The 20,870-nt window shown below is 41.8% G+C and overlaps 1 protein-coding gene across 1 annotated transcript; it reads left to right on the top strand.

The window, feature by feature from the left end:
- The first annotated feature begins 1,188 nt into the window (after window positions 1-1,188).
- On the top strand, window positions 1,189-20,305 carry cbwd (COBW domain containing). Its single transcript, XM_083643955.1, has 16 exons — window positions 1,189-1,302; window positions 1,990-2,108; window positions 2,376-2,462; window positions 4,453-4,549; window positions 4,816-4,907; window positions 7,437-7,496; window positions 8,512-8,549; window positions 12,319-12,365; window positions 13,973-14,059; window positions 14,770-14,814; window positions 15,893-15,949; window positions 17,120-17,171; window positions 18,914-18,982; window positions 19,098-19,163; window positions 19,292-19,418; window positions 19,640-20,305. Exons 2-16 carry the CDS (start codon window positions 1,991-1,993, stop codon window positions 19,711-19,713), a joined length of 1,116 nt encoding a protein of 371 aa, XP_083500081.1. The 5' UTR covers window positions 1,189-1,302; window position 1,990; the 3' UTR covers window positions 19,714-20,305.
- The last annotated feature ends 565 nt before the right edge of the window (window positions 20,306-20,870 follow it).

Genomic DNA, 20,870 nt, shown 5'->3' with positions numbered 1-20,870 from the left:
CAAAATAAAATGTGTTTCCAAGAAAATTAAGTCTGATGATTTAGTCTCATTGGATGCCTGTGGGCAAGTGGTAACCAGGGGCGCGGGAAGTGGGGGTGCTTGTGGTGCTGCGGCACCCTCTGCTGTTTTGTATTGGAAATGTAATGTCAATTATTTTTTCATCATTGTAAAGCCACAGCACAGTGAAGAGGATATTAATGTGAAGATTAGCCTCTTCCTTTTGCTCTCAGAGTGCATCAGATTCATGCATTTTACTTTAAAATGTACAAAATTTCTTTGTCCAGTCCTAGAAACCCCCCAGTCAGACTAATATATTTATCCTGCTGGTGCTACCTCTTTGCAAAGCCTAGAATCGCCTATGAGTGAGTGAGAAACTGAATCTCCGAAACGGAATAATAGCATAACAGTATAATACTAATGTTAATTTAAAATTAGATATTCCTCTATTTTTGGCGAAAAAACATCCAAACATCCGGACGATGGGTAGGGGGGGCCCCTGGGAGCTTCAGTGCCCCGGGGCCCCTGGGGGTGTTAATCTGGCTCTGTGTGTGTGTGTGTGTGTGTGTGTGTGTGTGTGTGTGTGTGTGTGTGTGTGTGTGTGTGTGTGTGTGTGTGTGTGTGTGTGTGTGTGTGTGTGTGTGTGTGTGTGTGCGCGTGCGTGCGTGCGTGTGTGTGTGTGTGTGTGTGTGTGTGTCTGTGCGCGCGTGTGCGTGTGTGTGTGGAGAGGGAGAGAGAAAACTGCTCAGTACACTACAGTAGTGGTCTTAATTTTGTGCCACTATTTATTATTCCTGTATATTCCTGACTTTGCATAACACTCAATAATGAGGTTATAATTATTTTACTGTGCTATATGGGTGGGAATGATAACTATCATTAAGCTACAAGATCGGCACGGTTATACCAAAATATAAACTAGAGACATGTAGGAAGACAAAAATACCAAAATTGTTTGGCCACCTTGGGTGCTACCAATTTGTGAAAATGTCAGCATTGGCCCATGGACTACCTATAGGAACGAGTCTGTGATGTTATTTTGTATAGTAGCCTATCCCTCTGAAAACCAACACTTTTGTGGCAGGTGTCTGACTGCAATAAACTGGTTTCTATCGCCCTCTTGTGGCCACCGTTGTGCATCACATCGTAGATTGTACACTAAGCGGAACCATTGCCACTTCCAGATTTGACCGGGACCCTCGACAGTGCTGCACACTGTCAAAACCAACCAGCAACAGCAACAGCCGCGGTGAGCTAATTATTGTGAAAACTCAGAATTTCTTCATCTGTCACACGAAGAATCAGGTAATTATTTTTCTGTCCTTCGTAAATCAAAGAAAGGCGGGTTTACTTTTGCTGTCATGGCTTATTGCGCAGGCAGGAATGGATAAAGCCCATGTAACGCTAGACCATGCTTGCTCATAATTATTGTAACGCTTATGCACTCAAGCAGGTGATTATCATGGACGGATTAGTTACGGCGATTACGAGTGTGTGATGGTAACTGACCCGTAGCTTCTGTGGCGAGCAAGAGAACGTCATTCATTTCTTTGTACTCTTAATATTGTCAGGACTAGACTATCGAGGGATGTAAAGCCCACCAAAACTCACTTTACACACCTTATTTACAAAATAGAGTTAACCCACTAGTATGTTACGCTTTGACATATTACTTGATCAAGTGAATTTATATCGTACTAGTTCTAGTAGTTAAGTGATGTATGTGGGTCTACATTAAACTAATGCTTTTCTTACAAATATGCTTGATTACGATTAGCCTTTATGCGTGGTATCATGGTTGTTTGGCTGATAAGTATCACCCGCTATCATATTTTACCCAACTTTTTATTTGCTTGCTGCTCATATTAATTAAATTAGTCTGTGTAGTGTGTACTTAAAAAGATCAGGTCCATCTCTGTCTCTCTGTCATCAGAGTCATCATTACTATGTCAGAGCAAAACTATTGTAATTATTATTATTAAAAACTAACAGCATGGACGGCATGGTGATGGAGGAGGAGGAGGATGACTGCCCAGAGCTGGTGCCCATCAGCACACAGCCCGGCCCTGCTGCTGAGCAGATACCTGTCACCATCATCACGGGGTACCTGGGTACGAGACTGGCTGCATTACTCACCACTTTAATGAGCTTACGAAGGAGATTATACCATAGCACTTTGGTAAACAGTCCATCCTTGTAATCAAAACGATCCCGAGTCCTGGATCAGCTTATTCAGTGTTCACTCTTGCTTTCATAATAACTAAAGGTTGTCAACTTTACGCCATCAATCTTCACAAAATGTAACTACTTATGCTGCTACTACTGACCGATTTGCATACTTCCTTCCTTACAAATCAGCTGTTTCTGTTTCTTTTTAGGAGCTGGGAAAACAACACTTCTGAACTATATACTAACAGAACAACACAACAAGCGAATTGCTGTCATACTCAACGAATTTGGAGAGGGTAAACTAATGCTACTTTACTCGAAAATCACATTTTGGGTGTTATGCTTCCAGTGGTGGATAGATTCTGACTGCATTGTGTAATGTTTCTTCTACACTTGCATCCAAATTGTGATGGATTATGTTAGGGCCAAACAAATATGTACTATATAGATTGTAATCTAGATTTCAAGATTCAAGATTATTTTAATAGCCATAATGAGATTTGATGGCTAGCTGGTAACCTCACGTCACCAGGCTCTTCTCGGCGAGAGAGAGCCTGGCCTCCGATCACAATTGATTTTGTCACCCTGCCTGGTTCCGGCCTAGAGCCCGCCCTAGACAGGAAGTAACAGCGGATATAGCTCATCAACTTTTACGTTAACTTGACAATTAGACACAACGTATCAGAACGGCAAACAACAAAACAAAAGATGGACATACCGAACAAAGTTTTTGAAGAAGTTCTTGTAGAAACATTGCGGATTCACAATCTCACATCTTTTAAGCCAATACAGAAGCTTTGCATCAGACAATTAATCGAGGAAAGAGACGTCAAGCTAACGGCAACAAAGACGTTTTTTGGCGCACTTCCTTCCGGTGTTCATTCTGGTTCCGTGGTTTACGCCCCCATGACAAAAAGCGGGATGAAAGGTGCCCAGACTAGCGAGCTGGTGATTGGTGTGTTTTTCCCACAGCTCTCCACAAGAGAGCAGCAAACTTAACACTTTGCTTTGAACTCTGAGAAGCTGGTAAAAGAATGAAAGAAATATTTATTTGCATATAATCAAAAACAGACAAAAGGAAACAAGTGGATAAAAAAAATATTGTTTCGTAGAGACAGGAAACCATACTGGGCTTATTCTAGGTCTCTACCTAGGAAATCAAACCAATATCAACAACAATCCAATCAAAGCATACAATATTTAAAAAAAGGAGGGAGAGCAACCAAAATAAATAAAAACATGGGCATGGCAAGGTAATGCATAGATAGTAATAGAAATGTAACACTATATTATTATACATGTATAATATATGGGATGTTATCCTTCGTCTATACAGCACTTTATAGAACTAGAATGTGAAGGGATTGAATTTTCAAGATCATTGCATATGGCAGTCTTGGTTTAAAAAGTTGTGATCAGAGCAGCAGGCAGACTAGGCTCTTGTTCCGTGCCTATTGCTATGAGCTTGAGAAAGCATAGTAATAACCATAGTAATTCTCTGGAGGCCATGGATGCATATTGCAACCAACAGTTTTATAAAACAGGGTACCGATTGAAAGGTAATTGCAAGTATTCAAATGTCTGAAATACAGTTATTTGTATACAGTGGTCCGGGCCGCAACGCATTTGGTACTGGGCCGCGAGCCCGTCATTTTTTTTATATATATACCGTATATAAACATAGGCTATAATATTATAGGCTGTGTGTGGTAGTTGAAACATGGTTTCAAGTTGACGTTTATTTATGTTTGTAGTTAAAACAAAAACATAAATACTGTATAGGCTACATACAGTACAACACAAAAGGCTGTTATTTACCCTTTGTCACCACCTGGTGAGTAAATATATATGTAACTAAAAACATTAAAATTGACAACCGGTCCGCGACTTTGTTTTCCATGTATCTACCGGTCCTTGGCACAAAAAAGGTTGGGAACCCCTGCTCTAATGTATTCACCATATAACAGGGTTTGTAGTACAATATGCACCATATTTGCTTTCACGCCCCCTAATTGATTTCCTGTTGTCCTTTTTCTTACACTATGCATTAGAGTTTCACAATCTTCATCCACAATTTCCCCCAATCATAAATAGGCAGATTTTCTCAACTTTATTTATCTATTTTTGTCTGAAATTTGGTTCCAGGTAGCATTTAAAAAAAAAAGTCAGAAACCTGCAGATACAGTGTAGAAATGACAACAATATGTCATCTTTAGTAAAGTGGTCACTCTCAGTCAGTGTCAGTGGCTGTCGTTCTGATCTCACATCCTGCTCCTCTCCCTGCAGGCAGCGCACTTGAGAAATCCCTGGCTGTGAGCCAAGCAGGAGAGCTGTATGAGGAATGGCTGGAGCTCAGAAACGGCTGCCTCTGCTGCTCTGTCAAGTATGCACACCAATTGTAGCCTGTTTATAATATACATCTGATATTATATAGTTTATTGTAATAGAAGTAAAGGGTTGCTTTTATCTTGTGGTTTTGTTTCAAATTGTTCCATATAGTGGAAATTGATAATGGAGGGCTGTGTATAACTTCATCAATATACTCCTACTAAATGAACGTACAAATTAAATACATTGATGTTTTTATTATGTTGATCAGTTCACCATATGCCATTCTTAATAAATAGTGGTTGTTCCTTCACTTCTCAGGGACAATGGTCTTAAAGCCATAGAAAATCTGATGGAGAAGAAAGGAAAGTTTGACTACATCCTGTTAGAAACAACAGGACTTGCAGATCCAGGTAATGTACATCTGGCTTATGGTAGCATTGTCACATAAATTCATTTGGTTGTCAATTAGACCATTGCTTTTTCCACATTACAGATTTTCTCTTACACTACTTCCCTATATATTATCAAGGCTTCTATGAACATACAGCAGCTGAGAGCCATATTAGAGTTTGTTAGTCGTCCATTAGTCTCTCCCGAGACTCAAGTATTACGTTGAATCGCTGCGCTCCGCATACTACATAAGTGAGTCTGTGCCAGTTAACAGCCACTGCTGGTTTTGAAGGCGGGTTGAAATTGAATGAGTGACAGGTCGTAGCACCGATGAGAGAGCGGTTCTAAAAATGGGCTGCGCCTCCCGTGTTATCTGATCGCAAAGTCGTTACTGATTGGAGAGGACTGAAGCCATCACTGACATAATATGGTTGGGAACCGTTCACTTGGCCAGTCATATTATGACTGGCCAAGTGAACGGTTCCCTCCCATAACCAGCCCTCTGAGGGAAAGTGTCCCAGACCCAGAGAGAGATCTGCAGCATGCAGTAACGTAGTGTATCAGCGTAAGAACTCTCATGGGTCTGGCGTTGAGACTAGTCGTCCATTACGTACTTCAGCTACTCTCGGCTTCAGAGCACCACCTAATGGGCTGCAGAGGCAGTGGTACTGCCAAATGGTTAGACTAATAAAAATGAAAGTTATGTTTATATCTAAATCTGCTCAAGAATTCCCATAAATAAATAAACATCCCATTATAATGCATACTTTCAATGACCAGTTGTTTTTTAGTTTGTTTGTTTCTTTGTATGGATTTGTTTGTTTTGTTTGTCTGTTTTCTCTAATTTATTTGGGAAGGTGCCGGTGGTCCACCTTAGAATTTTTTTAACAATCAGAAGTGGGCCTTAAGTTACGAAAGGTTGAGGACACCTGATCTATTACCATTCTGTAGCTTATAATTTATAAGGAAATTCTCTTCAGCCTCGACTGTCTCCCCTGCCCTGGTCAACATGCCTCTTTACATTCATTAGAACAAGTTCCCATTTCCCAGTTTGGTCTGATGAAGCTGCCATTGAGCCCTATGTTTTTTTTCTTTATCTGTCTGTAATAACGTTTCCACCTCTGCCAGGGACTTTTTGACACCTGCATCTAAAGTTAAATCTGTTGTAACTCTGAGGTCCAGCTGCTGTGACAGGGCCATGTGTGGAGGGAATATCCAAGGAACCTATTTCCATCAGGGCAGCCAGAAAAACGATCAGGTCGTTTAGCTCTCAGGTTTGAATTAGGAAATCAATAGCAGGCCATTATGGGGCGAGTCCTGTGACGACTGGGGTGTGTCGCTAAGTGACAGGTGTCAGGAGGCGGAGGCAACAGCCAGTCACACACCACTTGGCCACACAGACGGAATCAGCAGAGCGTACTCAGACTGGGGCTGTCATTGGCTGAGACAGGCTTGTTATTGACTAGGACAGTGCTGTCATTGGCCCAGACAGCGCTGTCAATCACACCGGCTCCCAGGGGGTTCGCCCCCTCCCATTCAGGAAGGGGTTGGATGAGTTCTGTGCGGCATGCCACTCAAAAACAGTGTTTTCATTACCCGTCGATCAAATATTTACAATGCTTTCTTATTTTCACTTGACAGTTTGACAAAAGTGCATTATGTGAACAAGCTGGGGCTGGCATGGCGACATAGGGTTTTGGAATAACCGCGTCCACAGGAAAATGGAAACAAACCAAATGTACCAGCAGGAGATAAACAATTGAAAGCTTCTGATATTGGTTTTATCTGGTCCACAGAGTTCAACTAGAATACATAGAGTATTTCTGGAAATGCTACAATGTGACTTTAAACACAAAAAACTTTATATGTGGTTCAAATTCTCCAGTCACAGCAAAAAACCTTCCTATTCCAAAGACCTCACAAATGGATCTCACTGAATAGTGGGACAACTGAAATGCATTTGAAATGGTGTCCAAAATGTATTGGAAATATGGTACTGTATTATAAAACTCACCGTACAGTCAGATTGGCTGTTTGAAATGATTTCCATTAGTTGTAATACACTTATTACATGAGTGATATTATCACGTTTTTTGTTTTGATCAGTTATTTATCTCCAATATCTGAGGATCAGACAGTGTTTGGCTTCCATCAGAGCCATTTGCAGTAGTCGAGTATAATTAGAGTAATGCATTTGCATACACACAGGTGATTGTGCTTTATGTATATTGTTCTCTATACAGGTGGAGGCCTACGCCAGAAATGTTGATGATGGTTTAATAATGAATTGTATTGGAACATACATATATATATATATATATATATATATATATATATACCGTATATGTGTGTGTGTGTGTGTGTGTGTGTGTGTGTGTGTGTGTGTGTGTGTGTGTGTGTGTATATAAAAGAAAACAGTATGGCCTCTATTGACTTGTTGGAATATTGGAATAGTCTTTCTCTGCACCACTGAACATTTTGGATGTGTATGTTCCATCTATACACTTCACTCATTTACATCTAACTTAGGAATTCTTGTGGTATGGCAGGTGCTGTGGCCTCCATGTTCTGGGTCGATGCTGAGTTAGGCAGTGACATCTATCTGGATGGTAAGAGATTTGTCTTTTTGTCCCCATATGATGGTGGAACTAATTATCGGACTTTACATCAAATGTGATTGCTCAGGTGATATCTCTCTCTGACGTCTCTGGTCTGATTTTGATTACATTTGGTAGGATGACCTGTGCACTGTGTTCCAGCTTAGAAAATGCACTGATTGGCCTAATGGGGCCACTATAAGTCAACATTCTTAACTCAAGCCTGATACTCCAAGCATCGCTGGTCCAGGCCGATTTTGGCAAATTTCGGAGGGTGGATGCATTTTGGCACTCTGTTCTAGCATTTAAAAAATGAAAGCGATTGGCCTAATGAGGGCGCTATAAATAAAGGTCTAAATTGTTTTGTCTTGAAAAGCCATAACTGTAACTAGTCCAATTTTGCTTACATTTAGAGGGATAATACATTTTGCACAGTGCCACGGTGTTTAAAAACATTACCACACTGATTGGCCTTTTGGAAGTGTAAATTAAAAATCAAAGTTTGGACAATCGTTCTTGTGAAGATTTTGACCCAAGGGGGATGGGTGGGTGGGCTGGGTGAGTTTGATAGGATGGAGTACCTTTCATAAGTGTAATAATTTAACAGTGCAGCTGTTCATGCTTGTGCACACTTTCATTTCCAATATATGCTACAAATGATGTAAATTATGTTGGATTTAAAGCAGAACCATTAAAAATTGTGAAACAAAAAATCAAAGTATGACATGAAACTTGATGATGCATCTTATTTTTGATACGGGTGCCTGCACCATGTGTGAGGAACGACATGTTTACTTATTGATTTTGTTGTTTGTGTATCTTCATTTGGGAACATTGTTGTTGTCTTAAAACCCTATGTTCCAGAAAACACAGAATGCATGGAACGGTCTCTTGCACTTCAGATTGGATACTCAGCTGTCCGCATGTTGTGACAGACTCACACACCAAAAGTGGACTTTGAAAGGCTCAGAGAAAGTGTTCACCCTCAAGTCAATGGGCCTTAATACTTTTGTTCATTCCTTCTCAGGCATTATCACTGTCATTGATGCCAAGTATGGATTGCAGGTATGTTTTAAAAAGACGCTGAGTCTTTTTTTTTTTTTTTTTATACTTTTTATTTTCATCTTTTCACAAACAGACAAATCCACATTTTTTTTTAGGAAAAGGAAACCAAAATATACATATAAACAAAAACACAAATAAGGAAAATAATATGAGTGCGCTGACAGGGGGGATAAACCTCAGTTTCTCTCTCGATGGGGAAATCTTCTTAGACCGGTGACCTATATATATTCCATATTCCACTTCCTCCAAGAGTCGAAGTGGGCATTTATTTATTTATTTTTACTTTGTTATTATTCAGTTATTCCTCTCTTTTTCTTTTTTTTTTTTTCTTACATTTTTTTTTTCACCATTTCAAGGACAGACAAGATTTTTTTTTTTTTTGGGAAAGGAGACCTGGATAATCATGCAAAACAGATAAAGAAAATAATATGTGTGTGCTGACACTGACAGGGAGGGGGGGGGGGGGGGGGGGGGGGGGGGTGGACAACACTTGATGGGGGAATCTTCTTAGACCAGTGACCTACCGGTATATTTATTCCACTTCCTCCATAAGTCGAAGTGGGTATTTATTTTTATTCTTTTTTTTTTTTTTTTTTTTATATATATACTTTTTTTTTATTAAATTTTTCCATTTTCCATTTTTTTATTTTATTAAATTAGGTACTTATTATCTTCGCCATTACAAGGTCAAACATTTTTTTTTTTTTTTTTTTTAGGGAAAGGAGATCCGGATAGACATGTAAAGCAAATAGAGAAAATAATATGAGTGCACCGACACTGGCAGGGGGAGTGGCCAATAGTTACTCTCTCGGTGGGGGAACCTTTTTAGACCAGTGTCCTGTATGTATTCCACTTCCTCCATGAGTCGAAGTGGGCATTTATTTTAGTCCTCAGACGTGCAGTAAGTTCCTCCATTGTTTTAATTTCCTCCACAATACTGATCCACTCCCCCACTTCAGGGGGTTCCTCCTTCAGCCATCTCCTTGTGATCGCCTTCTTCCCTGCCAGTGTCAGTATCCGGAACAAACAAAGGTCGCCCATCGCAATGTGTTCTTCAATTTTACCCAAATAAATAATCTGTGGCTCTTTTGGAAAATCATACCCCATTACCCTCTGCATAACTTGAGTGATGTCCATCCAGAACCCCTGAATCTTTTCACATTCCCAGAATATATGAAGATGATTGGCATTTATCTGCCCACAGTTTCTCCAACATATCTGTTGTTCTTGCGTCTGTCTGCTTTTGATCTGTGGTGTAATAAAAAATCTCATTATATTTTTCCATCCAAATTCTCTCCATCCTCTGGAGCGAGTAGACTTATGTTGTGTGTCGCACATAGAATGCCAATCATCTTCTGTTATATCAATATTCATCTCTTTCTTCCATCTCTCCATGACATATAATGTGTTGTCCCCAGTCATTTTTTGAATAATTCTATACAATTTGGAGACAATTTTTGTTGGTGTGTGCTTGTGGGCCTCCATCAAAAAATTAACCAGCTGATTTCCCTCTTCAGACAAGTGTTTCTTCACCCCTTGATCATAAAAGTGTTTCAGCTGTATATATCTATATCTATCCGACTCCCCTAATTCTAGTTCCCTCTTGATTGAAATAAAAGAACAAAACTCCTTTTCAATTAACATGGTCCCAATCGTAGTCATACCCTTCACTTCCCACCTTTTAAAATTCGCATCCCATTTGCCCGGTGTAAAACCATATGATTGTGAGGGCCAAATTAAAAGTTTGATGTCTCCCTCCATCCTAAATTTTCTCACCACTTCCCTCCACACTTCTATAGTATTATCCAGGACCATATTCTCTCCCTTTCTCACCATCCCTTCTCTCTCTCCCAGCCTAGTCTGAGGTTTGCCCTTACCCACTTTCATCTCTATCTCTTTCCACCTTGCTTCATAATCAGGTGTACACCAGTATACCACATACCTTAACTGTGCAGCATAGTAATATTTTCTCAGGTCAGGCAGAGCCAAACCTCCCCTTTCTTTATTGATCTGTAATGTTTTGTACTTCACTCTAGGTCTGGCGCCCGCCCATATGAAACGAGAAATCTGTTTATCCCAGGCCTTGAATTGGTCTTCAGGTATCTTAACTGGGAGAGAAAGGAATAGATATAACAGTCTGGGTAGTATGTTCATTTTGATGGTCTCTATCCTTGAACTAAAATCTAAAATCAAAGTTGACCACTTGGACCAGTCTCTCTTCAGCTTTTCATTGATTATTGTGTAATTCCTGTCATATAAATCTGTCAGGTCTCTAGTCATAGTCACCCCCAAGTATTTAATTGCATCTGTCCCCCATTCCAGTCTAAACCTTTGTTTAATCGTTGTACTGGGCGTGTAGTTTATGGAGAGGATTTGCGTTTTGGAAACATTTAACTTATATCCTGACATTTGACCAAAGTTCTCTAGTATCTTCATCAAGCTAGGGAACGTTTTATCTGGGTCTTCGAGGAAAACAATAACGTCGTCAGCAAATAGTCCTATCTTGTGTTCCCGATTCGACACCGTAATGCCCTTTAATTCACTGCTATCTCTAATCAGTTGTGCTAATGGCTCTATGTAAATCGCGAAGAGGGCGGGGCTAGCGCAACATCCCTGGCGTGTCCCTCTAGTCAGTTTAAACCTGCCCGTTAGGTGAAGACGCTGAGTCTTTAAATTTTAAATATCGTGCTGTTGCCATTGCCAATTTCAAATGCGGCACAAAGCATATGATTCCAAACAATGTCTCCTATTTTGCCTGCTGTGAAGTTGAAGCCACAATAAGCTGCTGAACGTGTGAGGTTGTTCTTAACTATCCCTTGAATTGCAAAACACACGTGCACACGCCCACCCCCGTGTCGTGCTATTTCAAAGGAACAGGGCCAGTGACGCCTAGATAATGGGCTCTAAATTTGAAGGTGTCATGCTTGGTGGTGCGTCACATTTCATGGCCTGTAGGTGGTGCTGCCTGTGTCTTCACACGGGGAGGGAGAGGCAGCGGCGGGGCGAGGAAGACATGGGTGAGAAAAGGAAATAAGGGCAGAGGGAAGACGGAGAGGATGATTCAAAGTGAAGGAGTCATTGATATCAGAGATGTGACCGTCGTAATGGGACTGTCACAGCCACTCGCCCCCCTGTCATCTGTCCTGTGAAATAGCCGGGTTCACTTGAGCCCTGGCCTCGCACCCACCGCAAGGCCTTTGTGTCTAGGTACAGCGGGTTAGACTATGGGGGGGAGGGGGGGATTGGTCATTCGTCGTTTTTGTTTTTTTGTTTTTCATTTCCGTCACTCATTCCTTGTGAGAGGAAGCGGTGGAGGTGTGTGCAGTGACAGATTGATGTCAGATTGAAGCTCGGGGGTCAGCAGTGAGGGTGAGACCTCCTGCTCCCTCTGTTATTACTTATTAAACTGCTTCTCACTCCGGCCCTGATGCAGCCACAGGAGACCAGCAGAAAATGACAAAGCTGGTCTCTTGTGGTCTCAGATGTTTAACAAGTCACTTTGCAAAGATTGAATATAGGCCTAGCTGATACACATTTCTTTTTTTTTATCAATTTATCTGTCACTTTTTGTATTGGCTGTTGCATTATCCTAAGTTAAATGTTGAGGGATTTGAACGATGTTTTCTTTTTCTTTCTTTCTCTCAAAAGTTTTGCTAAACAAGGGAACGCTATAGAGATGGCTCGAGCAATTTTCCATTTTTAAATCCACTACTCTCTCGCCACTTTCTGGATGAGTCTCTAACTCACATTCACTGTCTGCTTTCTGTAGCATCTAACAGAAGAAAAACCAGATGGACTAGTCAACGAAGCAGCCAGGTATGTTCTCTGTGTGTGTGTGTGTGTGTGTGTGTGTGTGTGTGTGTGTGTGTGTGTGTGTGTGTGTGTGTGTGTGTGTGTGTGTGTGTGTGTGTGTGAGTGAGTGAGACAGTGAGACAGTGACAGCCTGCGAGCCCACCCAACTGTCTCCCTGCATGTCTTGCAGCAGCTGCTTGGTGGTGGTGTTGTTAAGCAAATACACTGGTGATGTTGTAAGACCCTTTGCATTACGTCTTTTCGTTTGTGTTTTCACCTCCAAACTAAACAGTGGTCAGCTCCCATTTGAGTTTGGCTTGTATCCCCCTCTGCCACACGCCCACACACACACTTGGGAGGTGGCCCAGCAGCAGGTAGCAAAATAATTTATGTGATTCAATAATTGGCGTGAGCGCCACATATGACATTTACTTGCAGTTGCAAGTAAGACGTAAGCAGTGACATCCTCGTGTCGCTGGTCCGACATAGTGGATAATTCTCAATTTCAGTTTGCGTGACGGAGAGGATGGGAATATGGGGGATGAAGACGAGTGAGAGAGGGGAGAGAGGGAGAGGAAGGGAGTGAGAGAAAGGTTGAATACGTCTCTGTTGAATCTGGTGGTCGATTCTCTTGCCTGCGGGCAATTCCTGTAAATATTGACGTTGATGTTAGGACCACTCTCTTAAGGATAAGCTATAAAGCGAGGGGGGTTTAGATGTACTCTGTGCAAACTGTGAGCATCTGAGGTCACATGCTAGGCGAGTGGGCGTGGCCCTCTCTGAGTGCGTTGAGGGGAAAAAGGCGAGGGACTTTCACAGGGCGAAGAGCTGCACCCACATGAGGGAACTGAGCTCTCTCAGTAGCTTTATAGCTAGCTGCTCTCTCTCTCTCAGTAGCTTTACAGCTAGCTGCTCTCTCCAGTCTCTCAAGCCAGTCTATCTCTTCCACAATCTTCAAACACTCCAGAGACAGTCTGTACTTTGGCCCGTTAAAATTTGGCCAGAGGAAGTTGTCATCTTCCAAAGAAAAACAACACTTCAGACCGGAGGAAGTTCGATGGTATTTCGACCAATCACGACGTAAACAAAACTGATGCAGGTGATTGGAGAAATTAGCGGATGTGCCCGCCTTCAGTGGATGTCCCACCTTATTTCCGTTTTGACCAACTTTCTCCTCTATGAAGTATAGACGGGTAGGCAGACGCATTTGCAAATTGCGGGACTGCTCTCTCTCTCTAGATGGTTTAAGTTTCCACTCTCAAGCTAAAAGCAGGCAGCTGACATCAAAACCTTCAGAGAGACCCCTATTTCCCAGAAACAGCTCTCGTTTCATGTAAATAGCTGCCTTTCATGGCTACATTGAGATAAATTGCACCCTGCTGGACAAGAGGGAGACGACGTTCACCCTGGAGCCTCTTTTGTTGACATCTGTACGTGTTGCCATGACAACACATGTCTACCCGTGGTGTGTGTAAGTAAGCAGTGACATCCACTGTAGCTGGTCCAATGTTTGTACACAGGATCTCAATGTGGATAGTCGTCCTCAATTTCACTGGTGATGTGCATTGTGCAAATTGTGAAGAGCATTTCCATGTGATGTAAATAAAATTTTGAATCTTATGTCGTTTTAGGCAGATTGCCCTCGCTGACCTGACCATTGTCAACAAGACAGACCTGGTGACTGAGGAGGAGCTAGCTCAGCTCAAAGACACCGTCAGGTCAACATCACATACTTTATACAGCTTATCATCTGATGACTTCTAGTTTAAGCTAAAACAACATTGCTTTACTTTGGGCCTCTTTGTCAGCTCAGGAGGAGTGGAGTTGAAGGAGGATGTGGTATTAAGAATGCGGCCTAATTGGTCTAGAGTTATTGGTGGTGTGTTATTGGTGAGTTATAGTATCCATATTAACCACAAAGCAGACACTAGCCTGGGTGAACCCAGCCGCCACGTGACCTGCTCTCAGAGTTCTCAGTCACTGTAGTGACTGAGAACAGGTCTGACTGAGAGCAGGTCACGTGGAGGCTGGGTTCACCCAGGCTAAGCAGACACCACGCCTGTCACCTCCACCCGAGGTGAACCGGGCCACCTTAGATCTGGCAGGTGTCCTTAACCAAACGGTCGTCAGAGGCAGACCTGAAACTGTCTACTATGCACTTTCCCATGATACTGCGTCTGAGATGCCTTTTAACACCTTTTAACCACACATGTCTCAATCATCTCTGCTTATCAGATGTCTATCAAACATGGGGGCCAACATGGTTACAAAGGTCAATCAAAAGTCAACTTAAGGACTTTAAACATGCATTTAATGCTGCATGATTATGAAAGCATATAATAACATAATGCCACATATGTGAAAGGATATATATGTGTGATATATGGAAAAATTCCATGACAGCGACCATTTTCTTCCCTCACTCCAGGTCGATAAATGGTCTTGTCAAAATTCTAGAAACGCAGAAATCAAGGTGAGTTGATTTTTACTAACAAAAATGGCGTGTCTTTCATGATGTAGCTTTTCTCTGGTCAAGTTCCCTGCTTTGTTTTGTGTAATAGATGAGCGCCCCCCTGCTTGCTGTTGCTGCTAAGATCATTGTATCAAAGATGAAGCAGCTCAGGCGTGACATTGCATAAGAGAAGCCCCCTACACACACGCACACACACACACACACACTGCCTGCCCCCTGAGTAAACACTGCGCCTCCAAAGGTGTCCAGTTCCCCTTTGCTCTCTGACCCCATTTCTTTCAGGCCACGCAGTTGCGTGTGTGTGTGTGTGTGTGTGTGTGTGTGTGTGTGTGTGTGTGTGTGTGTGTGTGCGCGCATCATGCTAGGTGTGTGCCTGAAGTGAACCCCCTGTGTTAGCATCTTATGTGTTATTAGACCCGGGTAGCATCTGGCTAACACAAGCGGTGCGCTCAGTGTGTATCAAAGGCTCGGTGTGTTTGGGCCCAGAGAGTTCAGACCAGTTCGAACAGATGAAAGACACCGTGCAGCGAGGGGTTAATCAGAAAAACATTCACACGCTTTTCTTGACTTGGTTACTGCTTGACTTGATCACCACTTGACTTGGTTACCGTTAAGTTTAAACTGACTGACACGCAGCAGTTATTAAGAGGAGCGGACATTTCCTGCTTCATTTTTTGCCTACTATGTTTATATGTGCATATTGAAATCAGAGTGATTTAAAGAGAGAGTGGCACCAACAGAAGTCCAAAATGCTTGATAGTCACGTGACTCACGTAGCTATAGTGTGTGCGGGGGAATAGTTCCAGGAAGTATGTTTGAACGCATAAAATAAAGCTGATACTATTCAATTTGGTTCTTTAAACGTCTTACCCTTTCAAAGTACATCACAAACGGGCGATTCTGCTGCAGCTCAACAGCACAGCTTAATCCAGAATCGTACGTCCGGGAACTATTGCGAGGTTTAAAAAAAAAAAAGTGTCTATTTGAGTGAATGCAGATGACGCAACTCTATCTCTATGGCTCTGATTGAAATTAAGTGGAGGGAAAAGTTGATTTGTCAATTGGTTTTCTTTCACAGGGTGGACCTCTCTGAAGTTCTGGATCTGCATTCATTTGACAATAAGGATGGTGCAAAGTGAGTCGGTTTATGTCCTATGGCTCTCATAACTTTATTCCTATATTTTTCTGTCACCTTGGATTTTTTTTACGTCAAAAAACTTTGAAAACGTGTTGTGAGACGTCACAAATGTATTTTTACTCCAAAGACTTATCCCTGCGTTGACGATCTCTATTGCTGGTATGAACTGTGCACCCAGTAGTCTTTGATACTGCCGTTTACCATGTTTCTCTCTAATTAACAGACTCTCTTATAGAGTATAGAGCCTCCCTCTGTTACACCCCGGGGTGGTCGTCATATTGTAACCCCTGTAGAATCTCCGTGGCCTGAATAGAGTCGGCGTTCATCCCTTCATGTGAATGAGACGGGCCGCGGTGTTAAAGCTCTGTTACATGCCCCCGGTCACCAGCTGCAGAGGATTAGAACTGTGTGTGTCCAGTGGCTCCCAAGGAGTCTCCCTTGTCCCAACAGATAGCTGCTCTCCCCCTGGCTTTCAGAGCCCAGGCCCCTCCTCCCCAGAGCCCACGCTGGCTGTTTGAAGCGGGCCCCCTGCCGCTCCGCCTGTGTGGTACTAACAGCACCCAGGGCTCAGGCCGCTGGACACAACATTAGCCTCCCTGTGAGGTCAGGGAGGGGGGGGGGGGGGGGGGGTGAGGAGGTCCGAAAGGGAGCAGAGGTGGTGTAGTTTGTTTGGAGGAGGAGGAGGAGGTGGTGGGTGTTTTGTTTTTAGGATTTTAATTGTCATTTACAAAATGATCACAGTGGCAATAAAAGTATAGCCAACTCCTCTCGCACATAAATGAGGGCCAGGCATGGAGCAAATATAATATCAAGCATACTGTATGTACAGTATATATATTAATATAGTAGTTTGTATGTACCGGTAGATATATTTACTGACACGTGCTGCAAACCAAACTCCATTATAAAAGTTGTCTCCCACAAAATCCCAAGCCATTACACTGTACTCCATCATGATGCAGTGTGCAAAAGTATGCATATAATAATTAAGCTGACAAGCCGTAAACAATTTGGTACACAGACACACTGCCCCAAATTCTGTATTCATATCTAAATGCATTTTAAACCAATTTTGATATGACTGAAAACAGTAAAGGTAGTGAATGCCTTTTAACTGGAAATTATTTTATTTTTTAATAATGTTTGATCATTTCTCCCCTGTGAAAGTCTAGCAGAGAAGCTCCAGCTTGTGAAAAGTACAAGGCCACATCTGGACAAGGTATTGTTTGTTTGCTTTGAACTTTAGATTTGCTGACTTGTCACTTGACATCTTCCTATATTGAAATTGTTTATTAGGAATAACCCCTTGAGATGAACCATCTCGTTTCCAAGGGGGTCCCTATATGCACCTTATATACTGTGTACCTGCTGACTCCACTTTATTTCAACACACCGTTTCCCGCAAAGGTAAAGAGGGAATGCCTTCTCCTCAGGCTGACATCGTGCCTTTCATTCCCCTGGGCCATGACACTGTAGTGAAAACTCTCCACCCCGCTTTGTGTGTGTGTGTGTGTGTGTGTGTGTGTGTGTGTGTGTGTGTGTGTGTGTGTGTGTGTGTGTGTGTGTGTGTGTGTGTGTGTGTGTGTGTGTGTGTGTGTGTGTGTGTGTGTGTGTGTGTGTGTGTGTGTGTGTGCGTGCGTGCGTGCGTGCGTGCGTGCGTGGGGATCAACTTGAGGCTTTTGATGTTGTCTTGTAACACTACAAATAGGTTCAGTCTGGGCCGTATACAGTACAGAATCCCTTCCTGGTTTTGGCTAGACTGACCAGACTCTTGGCTACATGTTATGGCTTTACAGTCATTTGGATTGGATCCAACTGTCATAAAAGGCAATATCCACACCACTGTTAGTTAGCCATTGCTAACTAATGGAGGATATGAATGGAAAGCTACTAGTGCTACACTAGTACTAATGCTGGAAGAAAAAAAACTGTGTGCTGCCTGCTACACAGACATGGGTTAATCCCATTTTATTTTCAGCGGAAATGTCAATTGTTTAAAAAATAATTTGTTCCAGGATGAGTTTTATACCATGTCTGTGAATGCTTCCATCAGGCACTAGACCTTGTAAGTCGTCATCCCACTTAAGCCACATATTGTTTTCAGTTGCGTTTTATACCCGTGACCTTTTATCACAGGATGAGGAGACATGGGGGTTGTCTGTGTGGGGTGTGGGTAAATAAATGGTATTGTTGTCTGTTTTCTCCAGGTTCCCTTTCCCGCATGAAGCTCAACCCTTCCTTCAAACCCTCTCCACCCCCTCCTCTCCCTCCTCCCCCCCCCCCTCTTCCCCATGTTGCTCTTTTCATGTAAATGAGAATGCTGTTTTTCTGTTGTTATACCAAATGAAAAGGAAGTGTGTAACCTTAACACTTCAGCACAAAACCCCAAATATCTGCAAAGTGCCCTTTTAATGCTGTAAGGATGTATGGAGAGGAGGGAGTGTGAGAGAGAGAGGGAGGGAGGGATGGAAGTAGGCAGATAAAGAGGGGTGTCGTTGCTGGGTTTCAGGTGCCAAGTAGAGTTGTGGATTTTCACACATTCGTCCACAAAGTCATCAGCTGTGGTGTAAAAACACTGCTTTTGTTTTAACATTCATAATGACTTTGCCGGTTTCAGTAAACCTGCGAGGTGATACAGTATTTTAAAATATATCTCAGATGAATGTCGTCCCAGAACTATGAGGTTTACCCTGAAAATGTGCATCTTAACACTTAACTCATAATTGAGTGCCATCGGGAATATGTTCACAAAATATTGTTTGTTTAATCAGGGCCATTTGTATTTCAGTAAGTGAAAAATATTGAAATGCACAGAAACTCTGTCTGGATTTGATTAATAAATCAAGCATGCCTATTATGTAAAAAAAAATAGAACTGTCTAATTAACAGCAGTAATGTTTTCTAATTGTATATATTACAAATATTTACATAAATATTGTTTGTTTTGTGTGTCATCCTCAGAGTATTCTGACTGTGACGTTTGAAGTGGCTGGAAATCTTTCAGAGGATGTCTTGAACATCTTCATCCAGGTACACACACACCACACATCGTTCAGATCCGAGTCTAGTTTGTATGCAGCTGCCATTACTAATTAGCTCTAACACGGCCTTTTGAAAGGTTAACGCCCATTTTCCTCTGCTTCAGAATCTTCTATGGGAAAAGACGTTCAAAAACAAAGAAGGGCTTCCCATGGCCGTCATCCGGTTAAAGGTACTCTACAGCACAATGGTGAACCCAGTGGCAGCAGCCATCAATAACAGCTGCTTTATTATCTGTATGAATCAGTTTGAGTTGCTTCATTCAGCGTGGGTTAATGTGTTACTTGTGTATGTTCTCAGGGCATAGTATCAGTTGCAGGTAAAGCCCACCAAGTCATGCTGCAGGGGGTCCATGAGCTGTATGAACTGGATGAGACTCCACAGCTTTGGGGGGAGGAACCCAGGATGAACCGACTGGTCTTTATAGGTACACACACACACACACACACTTCTGTCACATTTCTGTTCTCTACCCACATGTTTTCCCGTTTATGTGGAATGCATCTTCTACATTGTTACACAATCAAAAATGAAAATGAATTTACCTCAACGAGTCTAATGTCAAAGTAAAAAATAAGTGCCGGGATGGACACATAACTGGAGCCCATGTTGAGAACTAGATGACACGTACTCCACTCTGTTCAATAGGTAGGAACCTGGACAGGGACATCTTACAGGAACAGTTCGCCTCTACAGTGGTGCAAGTGGGGGACAAAAATTAGGCATCTGCTCCGCTCTTCTCTTCACATGGTAAACTGTCAATCCTGGTTGATCCTAAAAAGAAATGTGGCTGGGACCATCCACAAACCTGGGACTGTGCTTCATTCACTGATTCACTGCAGTTTGGTTCCTACAAGAGGCTGAGCTATTCCGAGGTAGTGATCCAACACAATAGTTTCCAATTGTGATAATCCATTACTAACCCATTTAAAAGCAAGAAGTGTGTGTCTTGCTGCAGTGCTTGAGCTAATTGCTGACGTGTTATATTATTTATTTAAAAAAAAATGCTCCTCACCCTGGAAACCTAGTTTATAAGTAACATTAAAGGTGATTTATTTTTACAGAGCACCCTCCATACACAGTATATTGGCTGCACACACTCAGTTGCAAACATTTAACATTTGTAGCCAGACGTCCAGAAGTTTACTGTAATAGCTACAGTGTATTTTTTCCATGATGATTACGTTAAAATAAGCGACTTTGCAAGTATGGAGCCCCATAGCTTTTGAAGTTGAAAAATTATAACACATCAAATCTGGTACAAGACCTACTTCTTTGTAAATTATGTGAGCCTATGTTTTTGACTTTGATAAATGATCCTGTATATTTTTAAGTTATTCAAAATAAAGTGTTTTTGAACTTCTTTCTCTCTGACTATCCTGATGTGCCTAGATAAAATGAGATGATTTTATTAATGATTAGTAAAATGAGAAACTAAACCTGTTGCTTAGTTTGGACAACTAACGACTATTACCATGACAATAGAGACACAATGTCTTTGTGCTACGCGTTAAGCTAAATCCACTATGATACTCCACAAAGTGTGTAAAATGCCCCCAAGTCATTAACATCTTAGGTTTTATTGTTATAAAGAGATGGAAACTTTGTTTTCTCTCTCTCAATTTTGCATACCCTGTCAATAGGCTTTGATTGGAAGGTGTTTGTCTCAGATCAGAATATTTCATTTATGTCATTGATAACTTTTCCATAGGCTATGGTTTTGCTAGCGTCGTGAAACACAAAGCATATGCAATTATTTAGATTTCTGAGTTTTTGCATGGTTGTGACTGAGTGCTCCCAATAGATTTAAAACAAGTCTGATAAAAAAAAAACTGCAAGTGACATTTTCACAATGCTTCCATGTTTTGATGAAGTGAGA

The sequence above is a fragment of the Poromitra crassiceps genome (assembly GCF_964638095.1).
Source record: "Poromitra crassiceps genome assembly, chromosome: 10".
Taxonomy (NCBI): Eukaryota; Metazoa; Chordata; class Actinopteri; order Beryciformes; family Melamphaidae; genus Poromitra; species Poromitra crassiceps.
This window is presented reverse-complemented; position numbering and strand designations above follow the sequence as displayed.

Bases quoted from the DNA above. Each gene is read 5' to 3' on its own strand.
- cbwd (XM_083643955.1), top strand. From the start codon at position 1,991: ATGGACGGCATGGTGATGGAGGAGGAGGAGGATGACTGCCCAGAGCTG. The intron at 4,550-4,815 runs GTATGCACACCA...TTCACTTCTCAG, and splicing joins TGCCTCTGCTGCTCTGTCAA to GGACAATGGTCTTAAAGCCA. The intron at 8,550-12,318 runs GTATGTTTTAAA...TGCTTTCTGTAG, and splicing joins ATGCCAAGTATGGATTGCAG to CATCTAACAGAAGAAAAACC.